The following is a 19,063-nucleotide window of genomic DNA, read 5'->3' on the forward strand; positions in this document are numbered from 1 at the left end:
AGGTTCCCTTCGGCTTAATAAATTGGAGTATGCATCATCTTGTCTAGCTCACACTAGTAATATGCCACTTACCTATTCATCTGGGATGAGTAGTAGTTGCCCCTGGGCAAGCATGCTGTGTTAAATCCCTAAGCAATTTGACTTTATGATGAGATTAAGATAAAGAAGTCAGATGCATATTCTGTAACGAAACCTGCAAGCACGCGCGCGCGTGCGCGCACACACACACACACACACACACCTCTGAAGATTGTGGGCTTGGCTTCAAGCAAATAAGGTTTCCTTCCACTGTGAGAGTAGACAGTTTAGTACAGAGCCCCAAATACTGAATCTGACTGAGGTCCTCAATGTTGTTTCCTTCTAGGTCTAGAATCTCAAGATGCTCCAACTGGCTCACTTGACCTAGGTCAGTGACATTGTTGTAGGCTATGTAGAGTTCCTAAAGGAAATCAAGGGACCTTATCAATGTTAAGATTTAACCATGGTACATTAAGTAACAACACTGAATTAATGGCTTCCATTTTTAGAAAAATATTGTACAACATTATGGTCAAGGACTCCAAGCCCCCCCGCAGAGTAGTGAAGCAAACGAGACTCTCTTAGAAATCCAAAAGCTCTTTATTCAGTTAATAGCACCTCTTCAAGTACTTGAAAGGTTGTCACAGAGAGGAAGGCCAGGATCTCTTCTCAAACATCCCAGAGTGCAGGACACGGAATAATGGGCTCAAGTGACAGGAAGCCAGATTCCAGCTGAACATCAGGAGAAACTTCCTGACTGTTAGAGCAGTATGACAATGGAACCAATTACCTAGGGAGGTGGTGGGCTCTCCCACACTGGAGGCAATCAAGACGAGGCTGGACAGCCATCTGTCAGGGATGCTCGGACTTGGATTCCTGCATTGAGTAAGGGGTTGGACTCGATGGCCTTGTAGGCCCCTTCCAACCCTACTATTCTATGATTCACACCTAAAGCGACTACAAAGGCTAGGAGCTGCCCTCTGGGCCTAATTAATAAAACAGAGCTTTTGTTAAGAGAACTAATGAATCAGGGCAGTTGTCTTTCAACTATTGCTCCACAAGCTTTTTCTGGGCTCCTCCCTTCAGGGAGGGTCCTCTTGACTCAACTTCTGATGGGCCGCCGCTCCAGTGGAGTACCTCCCACCTCTTCTCAGCTCTGCCTGTGTAACCTGGCAGTGAGCTCTGGCATCTATTGATGCCAGTCCGTCCTTCCTTCCTTTCTCTTTGACAGAGACCAGGTTCCCACAGGGAGGGGGGAAGATGGTCTCTGAGCCTGGCCCTCCTGGCTGATAAGCCCCTGGGAAGGTTCTTCACTGCCCCCAGGAGAGTCTTGGGGAATTTCCTCCCCCACTCCCTGTCCCAGCTGGGCTTCTTCAAGTTCTGCCTCTGCATCTGAGTCAGAAACCAGATCAGGAAGTCTGGGCCCAATCCTGACAATTATATTTTTAGATCTCTCGGTTATGAATTCTCAAAAGCCAAATTTCACACGTGTAATACATAAGATAAATTATGATGGTGATCCCTTTTAAGTTCAATGCGTGGCAGTGTTATCTGAATCAGACCTAGAATTAATGTTTAAATAGATCCAGCATCTTTATAAAAAAGAAAGATACGAAGCATTAATTTGATGCCCTTCAAAAGGCTAATGAGAAGCACAAAGAACCTGACCATTAAGCAAACATGTCAACTGAGGGAACATGTCAAATCCCTGATTGTCCTACCTTCAAAGAGCAGCAGGAAGAGATCCCATCTAAATCTGGAAGCCCACAGCGAGCCATCCACAAGACTTGAAGATGAGTCAGTGCTGTTCCAAGGTCCCTTCAAAGAGCAAAAGTTGAGACTTTGAGGGCCACATTTATCCATTACTTTTCACACTAACACACTTGTGTTCAAGAGCTCATACAAGTGAAGTGTGTAACATAGGAGAAGGAAACACAGAAACTGCACTTCAGCTCCTGTGAGCAAGTGATTAACAGCACAATCCTATGCATGTTTACTTAGAAGCAATTCCCACTGTGTTCAATAGGGCTTACTCCTTCGTGTGTTTAGGACTGTAGCTTAAAAGAAACTGCCTCAGAGTTGTGAACACTCACCAGTAACTTCCCAGAATTCAATATTCTGCATTGCAAAATTTCTCTTTGCACACAGGCTTCCACAATACATATTCATGACATCCAATTCTCTCATTTGGTGACACTTCTTAAAAACAAGGGAGAAAGCCAGCAGCACAGAGTAGCATTTTGATGAAGAAGTAGAATTTATTCAATTAATCCTTGATTCAGAACTACTAGGAATAAATCCATTTGAGCCAAAAATAATTGGAGAGATACCAGATACTCTCTTTGGCTTCACCAGCATAAACCTAAATTAATTCCAGATGTCATGTCAATGACCATAGCTCTCCACCCTTCACAAGAAAGAGAAACAGCGGTAGTCCATTCTCCTCTGTAACTAATGGGGATTGCTGCAAAGAATTTGGGGATCTCAGGACCATGTGCACATATGTTCCTTTTTCAAACACAGATAAATCTCCCTGATTGCACTCCTGCTCCTTCCGTGAAATAGAGAAAGGGCTCCTCATAGGACTCCAATGTAATGCTCCTCCTCCCTTGGCATGTTGCTCCAGCACTGGGCACACCCTAAAGCACTAGGCCATTAATATCAAGCTGACACCTTCTATACACCATCTTAAAGTGTCCAGTAGCCTAGTCCTCCCTAGGCCAGGCTACTCGGAGCAAGAACAAGATACAAATCTATTGTGCAGCCACACTTGAGAATAGTGTGAAGTTCTGGTCACACCAACTGAAAAGGATATTGTAGAATTGGAAAAGGTGCAGGAAAGGGTAACTAAAATGACCAAAGGTCTGGAGCAACTCCCCTATGAGGAAAAGTTACAGTTATTGGGTTCAGGTCATTGCGGGGGTGAAAGAACCCATCGTGGGTTCTTTCCCCGCCTCACATGTGCCAGTTGAGCAACCATGATTTACATAATTACCTGCAATGCAGCGTAGGTTGCCATGTTGTCTGAATCTGGCATGCAGCATGGTGGACATGGCTTCTTACCCACTCTACAACCCACAACTTGAGGGGTGGGTAAGAAGCCACCCCTGCCGCGTTGTGTGCCAGTTTTGGACAATATGGCAACCTGTGCTGCATCACAGGTAATGATGCAAATCGTGCTCGCGTGCCCGGAATGCACTGGGGCAGGGAAAGAACCCACAATGGGTTCTTTTGCCCCTGCAATTGTCCGAACCTGGGCAATGTCTGGGACTCTTTAGCTTAGAAAAAAGGCTAGTAAGGGGAGACATGACAGAGCTGTTCAAAACTATGCAGGTTGTGGAGAAAGTGGATCCAGAGACATTTTTCTCCCTCTCTCATAGTACTAGAAGCCAGAGGTCATCCCATGAAGCTGATTGGTGGGAGATTTGGGAAAGATAAAAGGAAGTAGAAAGCATAGTAAAACTATGGATTTCACTAATACAAGAGATAGTGATGGCCACCAATGTGGACAGCTTTAAAAGGGGATTAGACAAATTCATGGAGGATATGTCTATCAATAGCTATGATGGTTATTAATTGCCTCCAATATCAGAGGCAATATGCCTCTGAATACCAGCTGCAGGGGAACACAGGTGGGGCGGTGTTATTGTGCTCATGTCCTGCTTGTGGGCTTCCCGTTGGCAGCTGGTTCTGGAGTTGAGACTGAGGAAAAAATTCAGTGAAGTATCTTCAGTAGAGATAATCACAGTGCTTTGTGTTTTTTGTGTTTCCTGGCCCATTTGAAAACAAGTGTAGGGTTCAAGTTGGACATCATTCTTGAAATGCAGAATGTCATCCTGAATTTGCACAGTAACCATCAATAGAAACACAATTTGAGATATCAGAATGAAATACTGTTTTGCATGCAATTTTCCTTTCTTAATCCCCCTGGAAATGGGCATGCAATTGTGATGGTATTCAAATCTGAAATGCAGAACTGACCTCTGAATGTGTGTACCAAACGTTATTCTAATACCTCAGTGTTCAACAAAGTCATTGCATTAGAAGTAACCAAAAACTGACAAAGAAATGGAATGCCAATTGGGCAAGTTAAATAAAAGCACTCACTTCTTTTGGCCAATCTGCACCCCATGTTTGCAAATCCAGGAAGAAACAGCTTGCATGTACTAGAAACATGCAACTGGCTGATGGATGTAGCAGTGTGAGCACAGTCTTCTGCTGTGCCAGCAGTTCAATGGAGTGACAAGTGGAAACTGTCAGAACTGTATTTGTCCTTGAAAATCTCTTTTTAAAAAATACTGGAAAAGCATTTGAGAGAATTATATAGTATTAGATATATTAAGAAAGGCTGGATTTTGATAAAAATTCTTTATACGTATTTGAAACTGTGGTCCTCATAAAAATGGACACATTATTGTGTTTTGATAAGAGCTGTCTTCTTTCTTCTGCTCCCTCTTATGGCCAAACTAGACATGCCACTTGCCATGTGATCTGGCCTTCCTAACATTAAAAAAAAAAAAGCTGGCATGCCAGAGGGCACTAAACGGGATTGGGACTGTGACATGGGGGGAAGGGTTTTTTACCCCTTGTCCCCACTACATTCCCAAATGGAACTGCGGGGCTCCACATCTGCTATTCACAAGGAGGAAAAGCTTTCCCCAAACTATAGTCTCAATCTGGCTCAGCCTCCACCGATGGCTATTTATAAAAAACAAAAACAACCTTGCATGCAAGATTAAACCTCATGACAAATACCATGACTAGTTTGGACCTAGTTTGATTTCACTTTGTACCCTGGTATAACATTGTCACAATGCAATGCCCTCCCAGCAAGAAAGCTGAAAGGACTATAATAGCAACAGAAACCAGAGATAATGTAGCAACATCAGGTACAAGTCCTACAGGATATCTGACAGCTACATTGGCACCCACCTATTAGAGTGCTGCTCACTTTCCTAATAAAAGGGAATCAATGCCTCCCACGTTACCCATATACAGAAGGCAGCAATTAACACATAACCACAGCAGGGACATCATGATGACATCACAGATGCCCACCCTCTCCCACACACAAGTTGTAAGAACTGGGGCTGTGTGAACCCACCCCTGTTCAGGTTCTCCAGACGTCTGCCCAGCCCTTGCCCCCACTTGCTGGTCCCCGGACCACGCTCTACCCCTCCCATGCTCAGCGAACAGCCCACACTCACCCCGGCAGCCTCATTGAGCTCTGCAGTTGCCATTTTTTGAATGTTTGCACATACAGCCTGTTGTGGGGCGCAAAGCCTGTCGCAGGGTGCCATGTTTCCTCCCCTGAAAATGCCTTTGGGGCAAATAGCAGCGGTGGGGGCTTTCCAGCAGGAAAATGGTACAGGCACCCACATTCAGATCAGGAGCACAGCACCAGATTGGAGCTCCATAGCTGTCTCTCCTTCCAAATAAGTGGCATGTTAAGTACACTTTTAAAAAAGCACAATTGCCATAATGTGTAGTTTAGACCCGAGTCAGTCAGCATCCTATATTCCACTGTGGCTGGAAGGGAGAGAGGGGACATGGGGCAGCTGTCAGGGCTCTCCGCTGAACAAGCATAGGATTCCTGCCCAGCATACCTCCAATTCTGCCCAAATTTTCTCTTTGTGCTGGTAAAGTCCCATCAGCAGTACAGTTACACTGGCTGCAGTACTAGCAATCTGCTGGCACAATGGTATTTGCTACAGCAGCAAAAATAAAAATAAAAATATGTCAATATAGTATTGTGTCCTGCTGGTAGGAGAGCTTTTGAAAGTTTAGAGACGTAAAGTTTAACAGAGGATCATACTGGCCTTTTGCACTGGTTCTCTTGTGTAGACAATAACATCCCTGAACTCTTTCTAGCAGGTTGCAGTTATCTGGGAGATGGATAGATGTAAATAAAGGACTACCTGAAGACATACTACCAGTTCCATGTTCACCCATAGTTTGTGCCATATTTGTTTATAGTAGTTTTATGTCCAAGTGTCACCATAAATGTAAGCATTGGTCAGGACTTTGGAATATACTGTACAAGCTTATTATTCTGCCATTCCTCAGTGCACAGTGCAGATTCAGGCTGCATGAAATCCTGTTTATCCATATACATCTCATATAACCAGGAAGGCTGTCCTGATACATGTACTCATAATTCTGAGCAGCAGCTGGAACAGCTGGGAGCAGGGAGAAAGAAGTGTTTTGGACTTTTCACAGCTAGCCCCCCATTCCCTTATCCCCACTGCTGATCTGGGGGAAAGACCAACCATGCTCAGCCAGCCAAGGGAGCTACCGCAGACATCGTCAGCCCAGGTGATGACACCCTACCCCCCGCAAATTGCTGCAAAGGCTCTAAAACTTGCAGCTACTTCCTGGGAGGTGGGGGATATCTGCTGGGCCCAGCACAGGCTCTACCTGCAAGTATAAACATAATTTTTGAAGGTCTCAAAAATTTGAGTTTGAGCTGGGGACTACCTGATATACAGGTTAGCCTCTTAGCCAGTATGCCGCATTCTCTTTCCTAATCCAACTTGTGAATATGCCAACTGATGGATAGTAAACATGTCCATCCATCTGAAACAGCAAAATTACAGATCCAAGATATACAGCCCTATATAGAGACATCTACTTATATCAATAAAGCTTAAGAGAGTTATTTTTATTTCTTTAAAAGATGTATGTATCATCCTGGAAGCAGAGCATCCAGGATTGTTTGCAAACACAAGATCATACACAAATAAAATATAACATGTTAAGAAAGGGAGAAATACTTCACAATGGTGGTGCCAAGTGAGCCTCTGGGGGGGGGGGGCAGGGATTCTGCAAATGGGGCGCTGGCACTCACTCTGGTCCCCACCACCACCACATCATCTGACTCTGGTCAGATGACGGGAGCACCTGGGGAACAGCCTCTGAAGATGACCTCAGTATAGAGGTAAGTTGTTAAGAAAGCAGGCATTCCTTCAGACATCTGATCCTAAGCCATATACAGCTTTAAAAGGTACGCTCCAGCACTTCCAAAGAGAAACAAACATACTATAAATAAAGGGAAAAGTCAGTGGTTTTGATATAAAAACCAATTCTAAATTCTTGGTATTTTTGAAGAATTGTGAAGAGTCTGACACTGCACAAACAGAATGAGCCCTTGGATAAACTATGATGGTCCCATATGTCAGCATAATCCCACCCCCTACCCCACTTAAAATACTAGACCAGAAACAGCAACATGTCTTTAAAAAATGCAGCTAGCACTATATAAATTTTCTAGCACCAGGCAATCTTTTTAAAAATGGGATTTTCTAGTACGTTGCATAAAGATCCAGGGAATGTTTTCCAATTGCTTATTTCCCCCCTAGAATTTGAATCCAAGAAAAAGGTGACATAATTACGGTCTGGAAAAATAGGTACCTTTGTAAACGCTCTCTTCTTCACAATGAAGAGAACACAAGTTTTAGAAAGCTCCCAGAAGAAACAAGTCAAAGGCTAGCAGTTATTAGAATCATAGTAGGGTTGGAAGGGGCCAACAAGGCCATCAAGTCCAACCCCCTGCTAGGGGTCAGTAGTTCCCAGGTTCCTCCTTTTTACCCTTTTTGAAGATAGGGACAACATTAGCCTTCCTCCAGTCATCTGGCACTTCACCCATCCTCCATGATTTCTCAAAGAGAATAGACAGCGGTTCTGAGAGTTCTTCTGCCAGTTCCTTTATTACTCTAGGATGCAGTTCATCTGGCCCTGGAGATATGAACTCATTCAAAGTAATTAGGTGTTCCTTGACCATATGCCTATCAATCTCAAGCTGCAATCCTGCCCCTTCAGCCTGTACTTCGCCTTTGCCAGGGCGGTCATAGACCCTCTTTTGGGAGAAGACTGAGCCAAAGTAGGAATTGAGCACCTCTGCCTTTTCTTTGTCATCTGTTATCGTTTTGCCATCCTTATTTAATAGCTGAACAACCATTTCTTTCCTCTGCCTTTTACTATGCACGTAGCTGAAGAAAGCCTTTTTGGTGTTGTTAGCATCCCTCGCTAACCTCAGCTCATTCTCAGCTTTAGCCTTCCTGACACCATCCCTGCAATTCTGTGCTACCTGCCTGTACTCTTCCTTTGTTACTTGGCCTTCTTTCCACTTCCTATATGTGTCCTTTTTTGTTTTCAGGTCATCCCTAAGCTTTTTGTGAAGCCACATAGGCTTCTTCTGTTGTCTTCCACCTTTTCTTCTTGTTGGAATTGTTTGTGATTGTGCCTTGAGAAGTTCCTTTTTTAAAAGCTCCCACCCATCTTGGACTCGTTCTCTCGTTAGCATCGCTTGCCATGGGACCTTACTGATCATTGTTCTGAGTTTATTAAAATCAGCTTTCCTAAAATCCAGGGTACGCGTTTGACTACGCCCGGCTTTTGCTTCCCTTAGAACCAAGAACTCAAGTACAACATGGTCGCTTTCCCCCAGAGTTCCTGTAACTGCTACTTTATCCACTAAGTCATCTCTGTTGGTTAGGATCAAGTCAAGGATAGCCAATCCTCTAGTTCCTTCCTCTACTTTCTGTAGGAGGAAGTGATCCGCCACACAAGTCAAGAATTTCCTGGAGGGGCCATGTTTTGCAGAATTTGTCTCCCAACAAATATCGGGGAAATGGAAGTCTCCCATTACTACTACATCATGCTTCCTTAAAACATTGGCTATTTGCTTTTCAAAAGTTTCATCCTCGTCTTCTCCTTGATTGGGTGGCTGGTGGTAAACTCTGACCAATATTGAATTAGAACTCAATATTCTCTTTCGCATCAAAGAGGCTGATTATATAGCCCCAAAACAACGATATGATGAAAGGCATTCTGCCATCACCCAGAGTGGCTGGGTGACCAGCCAGATGGGCAATTAATAAATTTAATAATAAATAAATAAAAATTAATTATAATTTCAGCAGAAGGATATTAAATGTAGCACAGTGGGAATCATGACAGTGGGAGGATTTCTACCATGCAAGCATTTACAATATTTTTCCAAAGCAAGTCTGCAAAAAAGTGGTATTAAAACATATTCCCAATGGCTTCTTACCAAGTTTTTACTACATAAAGGACAGTGGCTTGGATCCAGAGAAGCACCAGCAGAGGAAAGTTGGTGGAAGGTGATTTTCCCAAACTCTCTTCCCCCAAGCCCCTCTCCCCAAAAGCCTCTCCTGAGGGTTGGGGGACGGGGCGGGAAAATCACCTTCCACTAACCCTCTTCTGCTGGTGCTTCTCTAGATCCAGGTCTATATATTTTATAATGCAAGATCATTACAGGTATCATATTTGCTATTATGGCACTTTAATACACATAAGAAAGGATAACTTGCACAGAGCTTAACTTAAAACACAGAGGACCAGTTCATACTAGCCAGCAATCCCAATGTGAGAAGATATCCCAAACATGAAAGTCTCCCATGGGAATCCCTCAAGCACAGCTTAGTATTCTGAAATGGCAGGTGCTCCCTGCCCAGGGAGGCAGTTTTGATCATTTTGATTAATAGCCATTCATACTCTCATGTCCAATAAGTTGTTTAGAGTTTTTCCCCAGCTCACTTATATTGCTGGGCATGATCTCATTCTTATTTCAGTGTGTTCTAGAGATGCATGAAAGAGATATTTCCTTTTAACTTGCTACACATTAATTTATTATTTATTTGTTACAGTTAACAAATGTCCACCCCTTCCTCCAAGGAGCCCAAGTTGGTATACATGATCCTCCTCCTCTCCATTTTATCCCCACATCAACCCTGTGAGGTAGGTTAGGCTGAGAGTCAGTGACTAACCCAAAGTCGCCCGGTGAGCTTCATCACCAAGTGGGGACTTGAACCTGGGTCTCACCAGTCCCAGTCCAATGCTCTAACCACTACACCACACTGGCTTTCAGTATTATGCCTTTTGGTATTACAGTATATTAATGTTTTGATAACATGGTCTTACCCCTACCCCAATGTCACAATAGGATCATCACCCAAATTTGTAACTTCTCCTTTTGGCAATAACTCTTATAAAGAAAATAATATCAAGTATATTAATTATTTCTAGACAGATGAAGATCAGTATCAAAAGACACTGTATAAACTCACTTTCAAGCTCCAAAACCCATTGTATGACATTTGCAAACAGGCAAATAAGCAATGCCAATTAATTTACCATCTTTAAGCCACTTCTGACCTTGCTTTCTTATATCATACTTCCTTGTTTAAAAACAATTCTCTTCTTGTTTAAAGCTGTTGTCAAGGGACTTCAGGTTGGGACCAATGTTGCCCTTGCAGCATTCCGCGGAGCCTCCACAGGACACTATCTCAAAAAGCTTTTTAAAAGGTTGAAAAACCTTTTCATCTCCCCCCTGGAATTAAAGGGGGGGGGGGCAAGGCAGCATCTGGATGAGATCTTGGAGAAAAGTACTCTCCGTGAGGCAGCGGGGGGGGGGGGGCTGGATTCCGAGACTACCCTCCCAGAGCTTAATCATCACAAAAAGCTGTTTTGAAACTCCTAATAGGAGAAAACAGGGCTGACGTGTTCCATTGTAATAGATGGATTAAGAAAGATCAACAACATCCAAGGGATGGTTTAAGAAATATCAACAATATTTGAGAATACGTGAGGACCTGCAATATTTGTTTGAAGAAAAACATGGCTACAGCAAGGAGAAAGAAAGGAACTGCATCACCACCCACTCCCCCCGTACCTCCCTTGGCAAAAGCTCCAAGAACAGAAGATATAGGGGAATTATTTACTCTGATAAAAACTTTATCTTCACAATTTGCGGAGCAAGCCAAGCGGTCGGATTCAATTCAAAATTCCATCACCGCCCTGCAAGGGGCTGTGGATTTAATTAACACTTCTTCGCAAAAAATGGAGGCGAAGGTTAACAAGCTACAAGATAGGCTGACAATGAACGAAACTATGACACAAGCTTTTTTCAAAAATTTCTCTGTCAGAATTTCCCAACTGGAGGCCTTCATGCACAGATCCAATGTACGTATTATTGGTATTAAAAATTTGCCTAGTGATTTAAATTTGCCTTTGTAGACAAGCTTTTGCATGAGATACTCCCTGTGCCATCTGATTATTTACTTGATACTGAGCAGGCATTTCGTGTGCCAAATGCTAAAGGGACTGGCTATACGATTATAGTCCAATTTGCAAGAATCTCCACAAAGAATTATATCCTGCGTTTGGCAAGAGAGGGTAGAAGTCTTTTTTGGAAACAAGATAAAGTTATGTTATTTCCAGATTACATCAAAGAGGTGACTGATAATAGAAGGCAATTCATCAAGGCGAAAAATGTGGCAAAACAAATGAACTTTCAATATCACTTAAAATATCCTGCTACATTTTGCATTGTTTCTGAAGGTAAGATGAGGAACTTCCTAAATCATGAAATGGTGGAGGCATGACTGAACGTAAAAGTATGTGAGATTTCTGTTCCAGCCCCATGAACTGGAATCTTTAAACAAGTTTTGTTAACTGTCTATGTTTAGTCTGCATGATTCAGGCTAGGCCAGAGATAACTGATTATACATATATTCGTTTGCTTCTTTCATTTTTCTTCTCTTTTTTATTTTTCTTTAAATTTTCGTTCTCTAAAATGGATATGATATGCTATATTCAAATATATTGTTTGAGGGTGTATTGTGCACACTCATTTATATATCTAGTATAAAATATATTACTGATTGTTGTAAGGTTGCTTCCAAGCTTTATTATTATATAACATTATAATTTCATCATCATCATCATCACCACCACCATTATTATAAGAGTAAGATTTTTGGTTGGTTAAACTGTTAAGCTTTATTATTACTATTATATTTAAACTTAAGGGCAATATATGGTTACTCGGAATGAATTGTAAGCCTGCTTCCTTGCTATAAGACTGATGATATGATATTGAAATGTAAGGTTGATTATTAAACTGTAATATTGCTGATGTTATAGGTATAGTTTTTAAAATAGAATGGGATCTGAAGCCCGTGTGTATTGGAGTTTAAATTTAACCCTTTAAAAAAGAAAAAGAAAAAAATTATTTTCTTTTCCTTTCTTCTCTTCTTTTCGTTATTGTTGTGTCCTCCTAAGAATATTGTATTCTTGGGAAATTGTAGTTATTGATCAGGTTGTTGGTATTGTTTATTTCATTTATAAAGACAAAAATAAATAAAAAGTATTAAATTAAAAAAAAATAAAGCTGGTGTCAGGGGACAGGCAAGAGTGAAAAAACAACTCTTCATAGATATTGTTCTTGCTGAAGATTATTTTCAACTCATTTCTGTAACCGTTTGATGACTTTTTGGACCACTGCTGCCATGGAGACTGATAAGGATCGGCAACTCTCTTGGCAGCTGCCAGATTATTATTTCCCAACATTAAATTCTTTTCATTTTCTCAAAGTTGAATGATAATTGTTCCTTTCTCATTTCTGACTAAATCAATCACTCAGAACCTTCATAGAATCATAGAATAGTAGGGTTGGAAGGGGCCTACCAGATCATTGAGTCCATGGATTCAAAATGGGAGCAAAATGTTGTAGGTAAATTTAAAATTGGTTAGATATTTAAGAATCTGTTCTCAGTCAGACAAAATTATTTGCCAAATTTCTTGTTGTAATAGAAATCTGGAGGCTCACAAGGTGAGATTACATCTCTGATTTGCTCTAAACGATTATATTTCTTAAAAACTGCAGAGAAAGGGTAGGACAAGAAGTGGGAAATATAAGACAGAGTACCCAACACATTAAATAGAAGGGGAAATGAGGAAAATCTCAGATATTCCTTAGAGGAGAAAAGACTACTAAGTATAATGAAAGCCACCTCCTTGCCTACTGGAGTCCCTGGCTCTCAGACACTATTTCTTTATTTATGTATTAATGTATTTATTTTATTTCTATACCGCCCAATAGCTGAAGCTCTCTGGGAGGTTCACTAGCCTTCTATAGCAGGCTGAAGCAGGGGTGGGCTGTTCACATACTACTAAACCCCTTTGCTCCAAAATGGAGGGAGCAATCCTATGGCCGCTAGACAGCGGCTAGATAGCCATAGGATATCTGGTTTTCCGGGAACTGACCTCAGAGCCCGTGTTCTGAGGTTGGTTCCCAGACAACCAACCTCCCTCCGCTTCCATGCTGCCTTGGAGGCAGCGCGGAACAGCCCTGTGCTCCATGCTCACAAGAGGCGTGCGGAGCAGGCGAAAAGGGGCGTTCCCAGAGGGCATTCTGGGTGGGGAGGGCAGAAATGCCTGTACGACACATCCAATGTGTCATACAGCAGCCTCCTCCCCTGCTCTCCCCCACCCCCTGTGGCTAGACAGCTGCAACTGGCTGGCTAGCCAAAAATGCAGGGCAAGAGAAGCGCAGAGGGAATGATCCCCTCCGTGCTTCTCCTGCCCTGCATTGGATAGGCAGTCGACTCAGAGTTTGGAGGCAGCCTATCTGAATAGCACTGCGCCCTAAATGACTTATGTTCTCTAGATAGTGTCAAAAACCAGGTCAAATCATCTTGAAAACTGAAACACAATAAAAGGACAGACATAGAAATAATCCTGTCAAAGACACAGGCTGCTGTTTGCTTAAAAAATCTTTTCAGTAGCTGGAACCACTCAGACAATTTTTAATTTTATGATTAGGCTGGTGACTACCAGAATTATCTCTAAAATCAGATACGAATGCAGGCAAGTAGAGGAAGATGTGTGGTGGGAATAAGAATTTCGTAATAACAACAACAACTGGCAGTTTACAAAACTCAGTTCAGATCAGCAACTTCCCAGGCAACGAAAGACAGGCGCTGGCTGAAGCTGAAAGCATACTTACTAAGAAGTGAGTCCCACTGAATGTACTAGCGCTTACTTCCAAGTAAGCCCACATACGTCTGTGGTGTGTGTCATGGAGAAGATACAACCTTATGCTTTTCTACACAGACCTCAATATCTACTAGCCTGAAGATAATGATATTTTTGAACACCCCTAATCTTATAATACTAATTCAAACCAACCACCAAAATTAACACTGTCTTAGCAAGATTCAGAAATTTCATCTCAAATTTGAAAGTAATGATATAGTAATGGAAAAATAAGTGGATTTGCTCTCAAGAAATTGAATGCAGTACACCATTTTTCACTATACATGCAGCACATTCCTATGCATGTCTACTCAGAAGTAACCCTTATTAAATTCAATGGGACTTACTTCCAAGTAAATATGTATCCTATGGTTTACTTATAACAAATATGCACAAAGTTACATTGAAATTATTTCTACTATGCATAAGAAATACTAGATTTCTCCCCCTACTTTATAATAAAAGCACACAATTGTGTTTTGCAAAACGTTACACTCTGATCTCTTTCTGGACTTTCAAAGCTATGCCTAGAACAAGTAGATGATAATGTTTACTATTAGCTTTTGTCCTGCTTCATTTTGTATACCAAGGCCATGCCTGCCTGTTATCCCGGTGATTTCTTGACTTCCTACTTTAGCATTCCAATCCCCTATGATGAAGAGGACATCTTTTTTTGGTGTTAGTTCTAGAAGGTGTAGGTCTTCATAGAACCGATCAACCTCAGCTTCTTCGGCCTCAGTGGTTGGGGCATAGACTTGAATTACTGTGAAGTTGAATGGTTTGCCTTGGATTCGTACTGAGATCATTCTATCGTTTTTGAGGTTGTACCCCAGTACTGCTTTTCCCACCCTTTTGTTGACTATGAGTGCTACTCCATTTCTTCTAAGGGATTCTTGCCCACAATAGTAGATATGATGGTCACCTGAATTAAATTCGCCCATGCCTGTCCATTTTAGTTCGCTGATTCCCAAGATGTCGATGTTCAATCTTGCCATCTCATGTTTGACCACCTCCAGCTTACCTTGATTCATTGATGTGACATTCCAGGTTCCTAAACAATATTGTTCTTTACAGCATCGGATTTTCTTTTGTCCTGATAGCCATGATAGTGCGGTCACTGAACTTGAGCCGGACATCCTAGGGAGTGAAGTCAAGTGGGCCTTAGGAAGCATTAGTAACAACAAAGCTAGCGGAGATGACAGTATTCCAGCTGAGCTATTTAAAATCCTAAAAGATGATGCTGTTAAAGTGCTGCATTCAATATGCCAACAAATCTGGAACACTCAACAGTGGCCACAAGACTGGAAAAGGTCAGTTTACATTCCAATTCCAAAGAAGGGCAACGCCAAAGAGTGTTCAAACTACCGCACAATTGCGCTCATTTCACATGCCAGCAAGGTGATGCTCAAAATCCTACAAGCTAGGCTTCAGCAGTATGCGAACCGAGAACTACCGGAAGTACAAGCTGGGTTTAGAAGAGGCAGAGGAACTAGAGATCAAATCGCCAACATTCGCTGCATCATGGAGAAAGCAAGAGAATTCCAGAAAAACGTCTATTTCTGCTTCATTGACTACGCTAAAGCCTTTGATTGTGTGGATCACAACAAACTGTGGCAAATTCTTAAAGAGATGGGAGTACCAGACCACCTTACCTGTCTCCTGAGAAACCTGTACGAGGGTCAAGAAGCAACAGTAAGAACCAGAGATGGAACAACCGATTGGTTCAAAATTGGGAAAGGAGTACGACAAGGCTGCATATTGTCACCCTGCTTATTTAACTTATATGCAGAGTACATCATGAGAAATGCCGGGTTGGATGAATCACAGGTCGGAATTAAGATTGCCGGGAGTATTATCAACAACCTCCGATATGCAGACGATACCACCCTAATGGCAGAAAGCGAAAAGGATCTCAAGAGCCTCTTGTTGAGGGTGAAAGAGGAGAGTGCAAAAGCTGGTTTGAAACTCAACATTAAAAAAACGAAGATCATGTCATCTGGCCCTATCACCTCCTGGCATATAGAAGGGGAAGAAATGGAAGCAGTGACAGATTTTACTTTCTTGGGCTCCAAGATCACCGCAGACGGTGACTGTAGCCATGAAATTAAAAGACGCTTGCTCCTTGGGAGGAAAGCTATGGCCAACCTAGACAGCATAGTAAGAAGCAGAGACATCACCTTGCCGACAAAGGTCCGTATAATCAAAGCTATGGTTTTCCCAGTAGTAATGTATGGCTGTGAGAGCTGGACTCTAAGGAAGGCTGAGCACCGAAGAATTGATGCTTTCGAACTGTGGTGCTGGAGAAGACTCTTACGAGTCCCCTGGACTGCAAGGAGGTCAAATCAGTCCATCCTAAAGGAAATCAACCCTGAGTGCTCATTGGAAGGACAGATAATGAAGCTGAAGCTCCAATATTTTGGCCACCTAATGCGAAGAGAAAACTCCCTGGAAAAGACCCTGATGCTGGGAAAGACTGAAGGCAAAAGGAGAAGGGGACGGCAGAGGATGAGATGGCTAGATAGCATCACGGATGCAATGAATATGAACTTGAGCACGCTCCGGGAGAGAGCGCAGGACAGGAAGGCCTGGCGTGCTATGGTCCATGGGGTCACGAAGAGTCGGACACGACTGAACGACTGAACAACAACAACAACAACAAATGTTTATCAAGCATGCCCTTTAATTTTAACAAAAGGATAGCTATTAGCTAGAGCATTTGGTAAAATACTTTTCCTGTATCTATCACTATTGAAAACACATCTTAAAAACATATATTATCCAGAAACACCACATGTTACAACACTCCCAAGACTGTGTCTTTAAAAAAACAACAACACCTCCCCATATTAAAAAAAATCCTTAAAATGAAAAAGTGTCTGAAACTGCAGAAAATCAACTTCATCTCTTGCTTCATTTGCATGATTATTATTGTTGAACTCCATGAACCCACAGAATATTGGTCATTCCTAGCCCATATAAAAGGTTTCCTCCTGGAACCTACTGGCTACGTTCTTTGTTACTGTCATCCCCAGGCTTTTCGCACATTAAGCCTTCAGACAAATAGCAGCCCCTGTACTTTAGCTGCTAAAGCAGTGCAGAGGCCTCTCAAAACAAACAGGCAGCTCTGTGATACTTCAAAATGGATAGGTCACTCAGCAGCCGGAGACTACTGCTTATGCCCAAAGCATAGCTACATAAGCTAAGCTGCATCTAATAGAACAGCCTCCCTTTTAAGAAAGTATTTATCTCGGTTTTTACAGATATCCTTTTACTCATCCCTGAAATTAGAAAGCAGAAGCAATTAGATTAAAAATTGTGGCTGTTATCCAGACTAGAACGAAAACCCCATTAGTTTTGAAATATAGTCCTTTTTGCCAGAATCATTAGGAAGATAAGTAACATATGTCATCATGGAGGAGTAAAAGATAGTTTTTTAACTTGCTCTCTTCAGAGAATGTTCCATGTTTCTCCCTCAATTATTACTTCATAAATCTGAGATTACTTGGCTGGAGAGAGATAGATGGAAGCAATAGAGTAAAAGCCTCATAAAAGAAGTGTAAAGTAGGAAATTAACAAGGACCTACATGCTGTGTATTTAGTTTCCCTCGTGACCACAAAAGAATCAGTGGGCTAACCTCTAGATATTTGAGAAATAAACTGCAACCCACAGAGTTACATGAAAATACAGGCTTTGATACTGCTGAAATTGGAAAAACATGGCTTCCCATCCTTCAAGCACCTGTCTCACAACTACCAAACCAAAACAGACTCTCCCACTGAATGCTGCAAGCTTGCTTTGTCTGACCTTGAAAGTAGCAGAAGTCAAAGAACATGATAGGTTCTGAAAGCTCTTGTACAGAGGTCAAGAGCTTGCTTCACACAACCACTGCCTCTTGCATGATGGAAAAGAGCAGTTGTTGTTTCTCATATCCATTTTATGGTCGGGAAGTATTTTAGGCCTTCTTCCTTGGTGTCCCTGTGCCTGCCAGACATCCCGATGCTAAGCTTGGCCATAAGGTCAACTTGCCGCATTATGACACAGGAGTGTGCCCCTGAAATTCACCACCACATTTAGCAACATTGTCTAGGATTAGTTACTACCATTGAGAAAACCTTGATTATTGCTGTCACTTACAGATCTTCAGTCATGCCTACGTCTCCCTAAAACAGTAGTACATGTTTGCTCTTTCCATGCGACGCTTTTAGATATAGAAATAACTTACGGGATTTATCTGCAAAAGCACATTCCCCATAATACAGTAAAAGAGTAATACAAGTAGCAGCCCTCAGACCCACACCTCCTTTCATTCCCAAAGCAGTGCCAAAAACACCCAATGAAAATGAATTGACTCGCTCTTTGGCGAACACAGCTATGGATCCCTTAGGAACTGAAACTACTCAAAATTCAGGAACTACCAGTTGAGCCAGCATTAATGACACAGGGCTACCACAATTTATATTTTAAAATCCATGGCCTAATGGGAAAGGTTCTCCCTACATGCTCAGAAGTGGTGAGGTGCTTCTGGGTCTGGGTACTGCTTAGGCTTTCTGCTGCTGGCAGAGAGAAGGATTGGCCTCACTTGCTCAAAGATGCACTGCCATGCACTGATTGCCAGATCTGGTGACTAGCCTGGCAAGCATCCCATGGCTGTGCTGCTGGGCAATCACAGCACATAAGAACATAAGAAGAGCCATGCTGGATCAGACCAAGGATCCATCTAGTCCAGCCTTCTGCCCACACAGTGGCCCATGGGAAATCCATAAGGACATGAGTGCAACAGCACCCTCCAGTCCATGTACCCCAGCAACTGGTACACACAGCACAGATGGGGAAGATGCAGCACAACAGAGAACCCCACAAAGCAACTGACTGACCCCCAAAACTGCCTCTCTGCAGGGACAGCTTCCTCTGGGACAATCAGCTCTCCCTCTGAACATTTCCTGATGGGGGTCCGAACCTGATGTTGAATGCAGTTCAGCTGGTGCAGTCTGCACTTCATTCATGGCCCTGCAATTTACACATCATTTCAGGCCAGGTGAGAGCAAATGGAGAAAGAAACAAAACCTGAGAGGCGAGCAGAAAGGAGGCAAGCTTAAAGGGGATGACTTGAGGACATGCCCTTAACCCCATACGTGTGCATGCACTTTTGTTGAACAAAAACCACCACACACGTACATTTCGGGATCAAATACCCAAATCACTCAG

At 42.4% G+C, this 19,063-nt stretch overlaps 1 protein-coding gene across 2 annotated transcripts in view; it reads right to left on the bottom strand.

The window, feature by feature from the left end:
- Positions 1-19,063, bottom strand: part of LRRC56 (leucine rich repeat containing 56) — a 72,587-nt gene that overhangs the window by 28,492 nt on the left and 25,032 nt on the right. Inside the window, exons 6-7 of one of the 2 annotated variants that reach the window (XM_084857245.1) lie at positions 1,740-1,836; positions 242-439 (exon numbers count right to left, since the gene is read on the bottom strand). In XM_084857245.1, the coding sequence (XP_084713371.1) occupies positions 242-439; positions 1,740-1,836 (295 nt within the window). The remainder of the gene's footprint in view (positions 1-241; positions 440-1,739; positions 1,837-19,063) is intronic. The other variant, XM_084857254.1, reaches the window with a different exon arrangement.

Source organism: Heloderma suspectum, chromosome 1 (assembly GCF_057233095.1).
Source record: "Heloderma suspectum isolate Gila_16-S chromosome 1, 16-S_ref, whole genome shotgun sequence".
Classification (NCBI taxonomy): Eukaryota; Metazoa; Chordata; class Lepidosauria; order Squamata; family Helodermatidae; genus Heloderma; species Heloderma suspectum.